The following is a 12305-nucleotide window of genomic DNA, read 5'->3' on the forward strand; positions in this document are numbered from 1 at the left end:
TGAAATTTGGTGCATTTTCCTTCTGTCTAGTTATCAGTCATTTCATTCTGGACTTTGACTTTTGGTGATCATTCTGTTAGTATGTTACACCACCCGATGTTGATGCTCTACTTATATGTTTTGCCCCTGATTGGTTGTATTTGGAGTCACACCATTGCATTTCCCCTACTCCCTTAAAACATCTTCTGAACACCTGTGGTGCTGTTTGCAAATTCTGCATTTCTTAAATTTCTTGTGGCTGGGCACTTTCATAGTCATCATGGGACCATGGTCAAATACTCTAATTGTGGAGAGGAACCTGTGGAGATGGTGCTCCAGGAAGAGGAGTTCAAGTTGTGATTTCTTGCAACAATGTCGTGGACACAGTTGCTCTCTTGGCACCCTGTTTATTTTGATCTTCATTCTCTGTAAAATTTAGCATACTATTTTTTACAAGTATCAGGTATAGCACACCTTTGTATGTACTCCAGGGATGTAGCAAGATTTACTTGGTCCTCTTTTCGTGTAGTTTCAAATTTTGCTGATAAGACACGGGATACTTAACTGGATACATACAAAGAGGTTCTTGCTTGAATTGAAGTGCATAGAGATTTAGTTGAGCCAGTGCTATATTTGAGGCGAAGTTTGAAATTTGATGCATTTTCCTCCTGTGTAGTACTCAGTCATTTCATTCTGGCACTTTGACTTTGGGTGATCATTCTGTTAAACGACTATATGTAGTAAGATTTACTTATTCCTCTTATCGTGTAGTTTCAAATTTTGCTGATGAGAGGCAGGTTCTTGCCTGGATTGAAGTGCATAGAGATTTAATTGAGCAAATGCTATTGTTGAGGCGAAGTTTGAAATCTGGTGCATTTTCCCTTGTAGTAATCAGTTACATTATCCTGCCACTTTGACACCACTCGAAGTTGATGTTACTCATATGATTTGCCCCTGATTGGTATTTGAAGTCCCACCATTGCATTATCCCCACTCCCTTAACATCTTCTGACCGTATGTGGCACTTTTTGCAAATTCTGCATTTCTAAAGTTTCTTCTGCCATCTAAAAAAGGAAAAAAAGTTTCTTCTGGCTGGACACTTCCGTAGTCATCATGGGACCATGGTCAAATACTCCAATTGTGGACAGGAAGGAAATTAAAAGGAAAATGAAGCAATGCACATTGATAGTTACAGTTGGGCATGTTTGTGGTGTATAGGGCAACTTTTTTGGTAATGCATCACTGTCCAGACTTTCTTTTTTGTTTTTGCTCCAACATCCAAGCACCTAACAACTAAAACAAGCATGAAAAATGAAGAAAAGTTGAGGGGACAGAGCATGGAAGGAAGGATCTCGACATGTCGTGTCATTCTTCCTAACAGGAAACTACGTACATCTCAGAATTTCGAAGATCAGAGCAATGGATAGCGAGTCCTCAGAATAAGAAGAGCAGTGGATAGAATTATTGTTTTTTTTTCTTCAAAATGGAATAGAATATTGTTGTTGGTGACTAGAATGAGATCAGCAGCTAGCAACCACTTCCCTGAAAAGGTTAATGGAGCAAGTAAACATAGGTTGGGTACCACCGGCAATTAGACCGGTGGTTACCAACTAACGGCAGTAACCTACATCACAGGTTTTTAGGACGTTCCAGTTCCTAGTAAAGTATCTTATTGCCATTAGCTGCTGCCATTTAGAGGTTTGGTACTGAGCTTGGGGTTTCCGAGGCACAAGAAACTTATTCAGCATTTTAATCAGTTCCAGAGGAAAATTTTCATTAATTTACAGCATTCTGTATTACAAATAAATTTCTGAACTTCTGTCTCTGTATCCCCCCTCCCCACTAATACCTACTAGTAGTGTATAAATTTCGTGATACAAACATATGTACTCCCTCCGTCTCATGAAACATATCTTGATTTTGTCTAAATTTGGATGTATGTAAACACCATTTAGTGTCTAGATGCATCTAAATTTAGATAAAGTTAAGACATGTTTCATAGGACGGAGGAAGTACCAGTTAGTCACACAGAAGTTTACATGTAATATGCGCTTTCTGCAACATTTCCCTCACAAGAGAAGTCCTGCAGAGAATCTGTCTTTCCGTGGGTAGCCGTACATCTTGTGTTGGGTAAAATGCTCCAAATCAGCGTGGCGGCAGCTCACTGGAGTGCAACTGCAGCCATCAAGTGCACAGGCAATAGGCAGTGGGGCATCCTATCCTTGTTCCAACCTCCTACCCCAGAAGCATTATTCAGCTTCTTGAGCTGATCACGTTGCACATAACAGCGTATTTTCATCCGAAGATGTGCAACACATCCATAAGCACCGACACGCCGATGAGTACATACCGTCATTACACCTTTTCAGATGTCCGTGCAAAGAAGTCGTTAACTGCAAGTGATGCATCACCATGTGCAACCGCATTCTCTGGTTCTGGCATGTAAAGTGTAGTGGCAGAAGTCTGCAAAGCAATGTAACGTAATGCAAGATATTGCTGGATTAGAATATCAGAATGGATTAAATGCGATAATTCCCATCTGCTAAAGCATTTATATGATTCTTAGACAGGGTAATAGCACATTTCAGCATAACACTGTGAAGTACTTTGTTATCATGTTCTGCACTCAGTTTGCTAATCTCTGCACGCTTAGACAATACAATAATCCAAGTTTGCATAGCTAAAATCAACGGATCTTCGGTTGGAGCTGTGAACAACAGCATTGAGATAACCCAAGGCAACACATGGCCCTTGCGGCCTTGGAGAAGAATAGCCACAATATCATCCTAGCAGAGACCTATTCAAAAACTATAACCCATCCCACGGGCTTATGAGATTCAACTTACCAAATAAGCCACGAAAAAACTATTTGCACTCATTCTGATATGTTTTATATTGTCCAGAGAGAGAGAGAGAGAGAGAGAGAGAGAGAGATCATTACCTTTGTATCTATCTGCAATTCCCCACTGTTATCTAATGAAAGAATAGCACCATGCGCTTTTAACCATATTTCACATTCTTCCGATCTGTCATCCCCATTAAGCAAGAACCCCAAAACTCGAGCAACATACACCACAGGTACTGTCGGGCGATAAGATCTAGAGATGCATTTTATAGCCTCGAACCGCATCCTCTCCACATATAGATCTGTCAAAAAGGAGACCAACATACATCAGTCAAAACCTCTTACAGAAAGAGAATGCACTGAATTGACATGAATTTTGTAAAATTGCCCTTTACCCATAAGGCAAGAGTTCAAGTTGGGGCCTTGCTTGTATAATTTGAAAAATATGACATAATTGCCAGATGATACAGCAGAATGTACTGCGAGGGCATGCTTGACAGCTCCATCTTGTTTGGCTTCCTTCGATAAGCTGAAAGCAATGAATATATGAAATGTAGTCCAGTTGAGAACAAAATAGGTTCCCACACTAACTGTTTACAAAATGATACCTTGCCATTGATGACAGCAGATCCCGTTTGTTACTGGAGTGCAGCATGACACAGAGCAAATTATATGCAGAGAATTCAAAATCGCAACCCTTGTTCCCCTCTCTGTATAGCCTCTTCAGTTGTGACTGGCACTGAAAAAAAGTTGCACACAAATAGTTTGAACTATGACACTCATGCAGAAGTTGAATTACAAATATGAACACTAGAAAACAATAGCTACTCCACTCAATATTCCTGAACCACTGGCACTACCACAGAAGCAATCTTGTTTCTAGAGAAAAGTAATCACTAGATGAGCTGATAATTTTATTTTTTCTGGAAACAGAAACAATCTGATAACTAGGAAGTGTAACGAAACTTCTGCTCGGTACTAACAGGAAAGTAAGACATGTGTACAATAATTTGATATTTTAAGAGAATCAGATCAGACGAGACAAGCATATACCTGGTTAAATTCAGGTAGATCACCAGCTTGCAATGCTAAACGTGCATGAGTTTCGTAAACCTGAAATAAGAAATCGGAAGGTTACAAAACATTGTGCATTGTTGAAATTATTATGTCCTAATGTACAACATTAACAAATATTTTCTTTTGGTGAACATGAGTAGACTAAAATATCTAATATGGCGTCTTGTCTAGCAACTAAATAGACTTGTGTATTTTTAAGTTGCCGATATAATGTGATCCACAGTTCTACACAACTGGATGCTGAAAAAGTAAGACTACCTTCACAGTCAGTTCATTCTGGATTCTCTGAACAGTAAGATCTTGACGAATAGATTTCAGTTGGTCACACTTGAAAAGATAATTCTTTTGAGATGTTTCAACCATGGAAAGTGCCTTCTCCAAGACATGTTCTGGTCTTACCTGCAACGAGCGTATTCAGAGTAGGCAGCGTCAAACTTAAAATAACAATGATCCACTGATGCTATCAATGCCTTTAAGCTTAAAGTTAAGACAATTGGTGGGTTCTATTACCGTGGAAGGATCAGGTGCTGATGTCAGGCGTAGGTATCGTTTCTCAATTTCCTGACATGTCCCCTTGACTGTCAGTGCATCCCAATCCAGATCCTCGACAGCCAAGCTGCTGCCATTTTCAGAACTTCTAGTAGCAAGTGCTGAAATAGGTCTTCTTGTATGTACATCTTTATTCACTGCAGAATTCCTTGATTTTGATGATGAATCCTTACTCTTCTCAAAACGCTTAGATCTATGCTCCCTGCGTTTCTTTTCCTCTGGTGAATTTGCTAGTGCGGATGCACTGGCGTAATACTTGGTCAGATCCTGCTCCTTATCACTATCGCTTGAAGTATTTCCATTCCGTATCACACTTGCATAACTACCCATCTTTTGCTTTTTGAAAGGCATCTGGGTGATCTTGTTTAAAGGTGCATGTGCAGAGTGGTCAAACTTCCCGAAATTCCAATTGTTTCCCTGCATAACAAGTTAAATATTTGAGAGAAAGAGCTTACTAGAGAAAAAATACAAGCATGTGATATTGCACAAATCGACAATGCTAACAGGGCAGAAGCTCATCCTGCCTCCTACTTCCAAAAAGTAAGTCCATCATCTATGTTGAATGCTTGACGACAAGATTTTAACAAGAGCAACATGCCAGTTCTCACCGTTGTATTTTTGGCCTCAAAATTATGGTGGGCGCTACCATTCATCAATGTTTTTGCTACTGGCTCCACCTTCTCAGTAACTTTTTCCTCCGGAACAGGCTCCCACCTACTTTTCAGGCGTTTTTTAGGGGTAGATTTTGACAAGGGACTTGAATTGTTTGCACTGCTGTACAGGACAAAAAAAATCAGTATAATAATATTTATATGTTATTATCAGAACTCTACCATTCTGCAGACTACAGAAACTGCAAGAAGGCCTAAATTTCTCGAGTAAAATGGAGGAACCCTAATTACAAGTTTACAACATGTAATGATGCAACTAATTGATGTATGTCGGCATCAGATTAGATGAACCACTGGTTCCCAAGCAACTAAATTATGCAGCCAATATTAATCATGTGGGGTACCGCTCCATTCTGTAATTCTGGCTAGAATTAATGGTGTTAGAAATTTCCAAGAAGTGTCGAAGCTCAACTAGTGGTCATTATACCGTTACTGAAAATAATAGACACTTCCTGAAATTTGCTTAGTTTGCAGCACTTTTTGAGGGTGTCAGTCTAAGGTACAAATATGCTGAAATAGCGTGGTCTGAAAATGCAAACATTTCTCCAGAAAAAATGCAATCATAGAGGTGCTCAATGAACCGCAGTAAAAAAAATCCAAAGCGACAGACCACAGATAGCATTAGCTAATTTATGTACGTCTCAACAACACTGCATTGTCACCTTACAGATTCTGTCTGTTTTTTTGCAGCAGGTGAGGGTATAAGAGAAGTACGGACCTTGTTTCAGTCATGGTTAAAAGATTCTCTGGCAACGGAAACAGAGGTTCAGTGTCCCAGTTCTTCGTAAGAAGGGTTCCATCGCTAAGAGCTTTGCTTGTGATCTGAAAATAAACACAAGGAAAAAAAGTGATACAACCAAATAGATCAAATAATTTTAAACTGTCAAACGATATAGCAGAACAAAAAAATTAAGAAAGGAGCAAATTTAAATGAAACGCGGGTGCCAAAAGCTGAAGCGACTTCAATTTCAGAATTGAAATCAGGTATTCATTATCCGTATATCACCAACATATAGTGGATAGCACATCAACTCTGTTTATGGTATTATGACATTTAAATGCAAGTTCTCAGATGTGCTTAGCAAACTAAAACTGTTTGTTTGTTGCCACCTAGGAAAGATAATGTCCTAATTTTATAGCATCATCTTGAGTAGGGCATCGATTTTTCACAGGCATGTAGGTAGATAAACTACTCCATCCATATGACTGAGACCAATAGATGATGGTGTTGTTGACAAATAGTGGCAACTAACAAAAGCCAACAAAAAGAAACTTCACCTGTTGTATTATACTTTGGCAGGCAGCTCTCTGGGCATCATTCTTGCAACGGTTGAGATTCCTCATACCATAATTACGGAGCGAAAAAGGGACGGATCTCTAAGCAAGGCAAGAGGAGAGGAAAAATGGATGGTGAATATACAAATACCACAAGATACCACATATACCCCATTAATGGAATTGTTAACATAGGATTTACGGCATTCTTTTGTTATCCTAGTTTTAAAAATCATGAACAAACGCACTTCCATGACAGTGAACAAAATTAATTACGACAACTGGAACTAATTGATTAAGATGTAATTTCGCCCTTCATATGCCAATAATTTATCACTGTGATTAAAAACAAATACAAAAGCATATTTCAGGTAGTAACAACAACAGATAAAAAGGAGGAGAAATTTACAGCATCTGGACCATGTTGAACTGCTTTGGCATCGTTCTTCGGCACAGAAACACTAACATAGGCAGGTTTCTTTGCCAAATCAGCAACTATAATTTTCTTCTCACTCTTTGGTATTACCATAGAGAAACCTGGAGCAATTCGAGGAATCGCTGGAATCTGTATTTTGTTTTCACTGGAAGAATCTGTTGTCAAAGAACCCTGCAAATTTGGCTTAAGCTTTATCAGAAACATGGTTAATTGTGGAAATAGTTGAGCTTAAACCTTTTGAACCTACACTCTTCTGTTGATCACCATGCTTGTTCACAGGTACTTGATTCGCATTCGTATTGTTCTGTGGGTAAGCTGTCTGCTGGTATGCTGGTGCCTGGTTTGTGTAATAGTTGTAAGACACTGGAACACCTGGTGCTTGATAAGGATACTGGTTTTGCAACGCTGGAGTTTCTTGTGGATGTTGGACATATTGATTTTGAGGTTCTTGAACGCTTGGAGCCTGCACAGTAGTATAACTTTGGTGAAAGGTGATTCTCTTCCCATGATAAAAATTGTTGATAACATGTAATGCTAGAGTTAATAACTCGCACTTCAAGGGAGTAGAAAGAAAGCACAGAGAAAGGACTCTGAAGACCAAGTAACAAAAAACCTCAAAAAGGAAGGGGCATTTCACTCTGAAATGGGAGGGACATTGCAGAAGTCCCCAAAAAAAGCAGCAGCCATTTTCTATTTGCAGAATAAGAAACATGGCTAGACAAACTAAAACTTATGAGAAATCATGTCCAGAATAACAAACATGGACACATGTCTAGACAGACGAAAAATTGTGAAAAATCATTGTTCGGGATAACCATCATCCATAGACAGACCAAAACTTGTGAGAAATAAATGTCGAGAGTCTGATGGGAAAAAAGCTATGTAGGGGAACTAACAATTTGCAGTGAAAGGGAAAAAGCATACCTGCAGAGGAGGTGCAACAGAAGCACCTGAATTACTTTTCCATGATGTAGTACCCGGTGGAGGTGGCTCGGCACTAGGATAAGAATAACCAGAAGTGGTGTTAACAACTCTGTTATCTATGTTACTGCTCCCAGCAACTGGATTGACAGCAGGACTTGGTGCAGAGTGATTGTGATAGTATGGCCACTGGTTGTACTGCGGCTGATATGAGAAAGAATTGGCAGGCACTGTACTGGAATTTTGGACTGCATTAGTACCAGAGGATGAGTAGTTCTGGTATAACTGAGCATAATTATTTCCTGAGCTTCCATCATTGTGTGTATCATTCTGGTAATAGTAGTTGTTGGTTGCATATCCTGGCGCAGTCTGGTGACCACCAGCATTGTAATATGTGTTACTTGTAGGATCAACGTAAGACCCAGAATTCTGAAATGAAGTAAGAGGCTGATAAGCTGCACCTGAATGTTGATTTGCTCCTCCTTGCTGAGCGGAATAGTTATTTGTAGCTTGTGGGTAGTTATAGTAATAGTTCCCATATTCTGCAGGATTGTAGCCATGTTGAATTGAACTTGAGTAAGGCACGTGAGAATGACTTGCATTTGGCAAGCTCATAGTCGACTGAACAGTAGGAGGCGCACTGCTTGCCACAGTTTGATTATCTCCTGAAACCGACACATCCCTCTGTGGATCATAGTAAACTGTATCTTGTTTTTGACTGTCCACTGGATAGTTCCACGAAACTGCTGCTGCCCCAGTTGAAGAGGACCACGGATGATCCCCAGAAGCTAAAGGCGGATAAGCAGGTTGGTTTGTCTGGGCCATGCCGCTAACCTGCCATTAGCAAAGGAATCCTCAGCATCATTCAGATAGAATCTAATATGCACCATGACCAAATTGTCATGGCAACAAACACAGGGGCTAGAAAATGTTTTTGCAATGCAGCACTGGTGAAATTTATCCAGACTAGAATGATCTGTGACTAGGTTTTCATAAGATTCAGCAGTACCGCCCTACGAAGTGCTGAAACACACAATACTAGAGCAAAGGCTACGAGTATTACCACATCTCGGATAGAGAGAAAAAAATGGCACCAAATGCAACAAAATAACCTAGCAAGAATTACTCAATCAGCTAAAATTTTGTTTTCCTAAACTTAGCCCGGGTATGTCTTATGGAGATACAACACTAATTCCCATGGCATATCATAACAAGGCTAAATCGCCTACAACTGCAGTGATTGCCACAACTTACTAACTGGGTACTCCCAAGTCCCAACTACAGCGGACCCAGAACATATAGACTCTATATATAACCTAATATTTAATTGACCGAAAATTCGTATAGGCTGTAATATGCACCATGACCAAATTGTCATGGCAGCAAACACAGGGGGCTAGAAAATGGTTTTGTATTGCAGCACTGGTGAAATTTATCAACAGTACAAAGATCTGTGACTAGGCTTCCATAAGATTCAGCAGTACCGCCCTACGAAATGCTTATACACACAATACTAGAGCAAAGGCTATGAGTATTACCACATCTCAGATAGAGAGAAAAAATGGCACGAAATGCAACAACACAACCTAGCATGAATTGCTCAATCAGATAAAATTTTGTTTTCCTCGCCACATCATCAACTTAGCCCGGGTATGTCTTATGCAGACACAACAATAATTCCCATAGCATATCAGAACAAGGCTAAATCTCCTACAACTGCGGTGATTGCCATAACGTACGAACTGGGGTTGCTCCCAACTACACCGGACCCTTTACAACCAATCAAAAAACAGGCCAATACACGCAGCTTGGCTGGAACCAAGCCAGCGCAGATACTTTGTGGATCAAACCAGCTTAGCAGGCGGGTCACGTCACGTACCTCGGCGCGCGCGGCGTCGGATCCAGCGGCCGGCCCGGCGCCGTGGCTCCCCATCCTCGCCGAGCTCGAAACCCGACGGCGAGGTCAACCAACCCCACCGCGCGATTCGGCTTCGACCGGAGACGGCGAGGGGAGGGGAATCGACGGCGAAGAAAACCGGAAACACGGAGGGGAAATCGGGTCAACGGATTCGCCGAGAAATCGAGCGAAGGAGATGATTCGTGTGGTCAAGCCGTGATGCAGAAAGCGAGAGGAGGAAGGAGCAGCGATTTTTTTTTTTTGTTGTCGCCCTTTTTTGGGTGCGTTGCGTAGCGGTTTGTCCTTGGGTGGGTGTCGTAACGAGTTCGTCGGAGAAGAGAACGTGCCGGAGACGGCAAACCGTAGCGGTTGCGTGCACGGGCCCGTGGGCTGCTGGACTTTTGAGAGATGTATGGGCCCTGCTCTATTTGAGCCCAGGATAGGACGAGACTTTTTTTTTCGTTTGGAAGGGAGAACGTTCGCTTCTACTTGAGCTTCAGAAAAACATTCGAGACAAAATTCAGATCATATTGTCAACATCGCACTCCCATCATTGCACGGGAAGAACACTCGTTTCCCGATCTATTTGAGCCACTATTTAACGAGTTCCTTGTTTTGTTTCAGAGGATGGAGAGCATTTGCTTTCAGCTTCAGTTTTTTTTTTTAAATAAAACACTCGCTTCCAAATTCAGATTATAATGCAAATCGACAGGCAGTGGACACAAATCACCAAAGCGGGAGATAGTACTGTACTACTCCGATTTCAGATCCAGGCTCATACAAAGCTAGAAACTAGCTAGAGAGATTTTGATATGGACAGATGGAGAACTAAACATCGATCCAACTGAACAAAACAAAGCCACTGAGAAAGACAGCAAAATTCAGATCGCGTTTTCAAAATCACACTCGCACCACTGCACGGTAATATAATACTAGTACATTCCATTACAGATGGCTACAATCCTGCAGGATATGGTGCAAATTGACTACGCATTTGATTTCAGCTTCGTCTTAAAAATAACATTCACTTCCGAATTCAGACTATGATGCAAATCAACAAGCAGTGGACAGAAACCATCTTTTGGGGGAAGATAATAAATTCGAATTCAGATCTAGGCTCATACGGAGCTACTACAAGCTAGCTAGATAGATCTTGCGGAGGACAAATTCCAAATTCAGATTACAATGCAAATGGACAAACGTTAAGACACATCATTTTTTTCGTTAAGACACATCATGGCAAGGGGAATATATATTCGATTCCAGATCTAGGCTCGTACAGAGCTAGAAGCTAGCTAGAGAAATTTTGCTATGTACAACTGGAAACATCAATCGAACTACAGCTACTGAACAAAACAGAGCATTTGATTTCAGTTTCGTCTTAAAATCATCCACTTCCGAATTCAGACTATGGTGCAAATTGACAACAGTGGGCACAAACCATCTTTTGGAGGAAGATAATATATTCGAATTCAGATCTAGGCTCGTACAGAGCTATTACAAGCTAGCTAGGTAGATTTAGCGATGGACCAAGGGAAGAACTAGTAGTAACATGGTTCCAACTACAACTACTGAACATAACAGAACAGAACACACTGCGGAAGACAACAAGCTGTTGACAGCGAGGCGAGGAGGCTACGTGTTCGCCGCAGACGAAGAGGAGGCGAGGCCTCTAGCCGCCGAAGCCGTAGAGGGTGCGTCCCTGGCGCTTGAGCGCGTAGACGACGTCCATGGCGGTGACGGTCTTGCGGCGGGCGTGCTCAGTGTAGGTGACGGCGTCGCGGATGACGTTCTCGAGGAAGATCTTGAGGACGCCGCGGGTCTCCTCGTAGATGAGCCCGGAGATGCGCTTCACGCCGCCACGGCGGGCGAGGCGGCGGATGGCCGGCTTGGTGATGCCCTGGATGTTGTCGCGGAGCACCTTGCGGTGGCGCTTGGCGCCGCCCTTGCCCAGCCCCTTGCCTCCCTTGCCGCGGCCCGACATGGCTGACCTTGACTGGAGTGCTGCTGCGAGCGGATTGAACTCGAGGAGCGGTGGTGGTTTGGAGCTGTGTGATTTGGGGGAAGGGGAGGATGGGGGCTTATAAGGAGGCGAGAGGTGGAGGAGGGCGGTGGCTGCCGTTCGATGCGTAATGAATGGACGGCTGGGATGGCGATCCGGGGGAAGAAGCCACGGATCGGTGACGTGGCGGGAGATGCTGCGCGGTGGATTGGCGGGATGGTTCTGCGATTTCGTTCCGGGAGGCGCCAGGTCGAAGCTGTTTTGGGCTCTGGGCGCGGTTCCTTCTCTTTTTGCGATTTCTCGGTTTCGCTCCGTCCTGCTCCTCGTGTATGCCCTCGCGGGAACAAGGGCAGCACGGCAGGCAGTTTTGGGCAACGGATCCTACCAAAACATTATTCAACTCTCAGAAAATGATTAGTCCCTAAAAAAGATTATTACTCTGCAAACTTTCACTGTCCATCGTCATTTCATTTTTCATGTGCTGCAAAATCATCATGAAGTACTAAATTTCTATTAATTTGCGATTACCAAGTAGTTTAAGGAAAAAGATTTATTTTTTGAAACGAAGACTAAAGTTGTGTCTCGACTCGTTAATTAAGAAGAAGGTAAACACCTCGTCGGCCATCATGAAACACAATCGCCGCTAGGGCACA

At 42.1% G+C, this 12305-nt stretch overlaps 2 protein-coding genes across 4 annotated transcripts; both read right to left on the reverse strand.

The window, feature by feature from the left end:
- Positions 1–1727: 1727 nt before the first annotated feature.
- LOC124707611 (SAC3 family protein A-like) lies at positions 1728–9768 on the reverse strand. Of its 3 annotated transcripts, none has more exons than XM_047239274.1 (14): positions 9633–9768; positions 7757–8587; positions 7080–7295; positions 6806–7003; positions 6400–6498; positions 5840–5943; positions 5059–5221; positions 4412–4867; positions 4160–4300; positions 3878–3937; positions 3433–3563; positions 3220–3353; positions 2921–3126; positions 1728–2442 (listed from the first exon to the last, which is right to left on the reverse strand). In XM_047239274.1, exons 1-14 carry the CDS (start codon positions 9684–9686, stop codon positions 2335–2337), a joined length of 2901 nt encoding a protein of 966 aa, XP_047095230.1. In that variant the 5' UTR covers positions 9687–9768; the 3' UTR covers positions 1728–2334. The 3 variants fall into 3 exon arrangements, with proteins under 3 accessions (XP_047095230.1, XP_047095229.1, XP_047095231.1); XM_047239273.1 differs by having other exon boundaries at positions 5059–5224; XM_047239275.1 differs by lacking the exon at positions 9633–9768 and having other exon boundaries at positions 5059–5224; positions 7757–8122; positions 8215–8324.
- A 1554-nt stretch (positions 9769–11322) lies between these two features.
- On the reverse strand, positions 11323–11634 carry LOC124707614 (histone H4). The gene has a single exon (XM_047239280.1). It carries the CDS (start codon positions 11632–11634, stop codon positions 11323–11325), a length of 312 nt encoding a protein of 103 aa, XP_047095236.1.
- Positions 11635–12305: the final 671 nt, after the last annotated feature.

This window comes from Lolium rigidum, chromosome 4 (assembly GCF_022539505.1).
Source record: "Lolium rigidum isolate FL_2022 chromosome 4, APGP_CSIRO_Lrig_0.1, whole genome shotgun sequence".
Taxonomy (NCBI): domain Eukaryota; kingdom Viridiplantae; phylum Streptophyta; class Magnoliopsida; order Poales; family Poaceae; genus Lolium; species Lolium rigidum.

Excerpts from the sequence above, each read along its gene's own strand:
- LOC124707614 (XM_047239280.1), bottom strand. The coding sequence starts at position 11,634 with ATGTCGGGCCGCGGCAAGGGAGGCAAGGGGCTGGGCAAGGGCGGCGCC.
- LOC124707611 (XM_047239273.1), bottom strand. The coding sequence starts at position 9,686 with ATGGGGAGCCACGGCGCCGGGCCGGCCGCTGGATCCGACGCCGCGCGC. Across the intron at positions 8,588-9,632 it reads CCGACGCCGCGCGCGCCGAG|GTTAGCGGCATGGCCCAGAC; the intron begins GTACGTGACGTG and ends TGCTAATGGCAG. Across the intron at positions 3,127-3,219 it reads CTTGAACTCTTGCCTTATGG|ATCTATATGTGGAGAGGATG; the intron begins GTAAAGGGCAAT and ends CCTTTTTGACAG.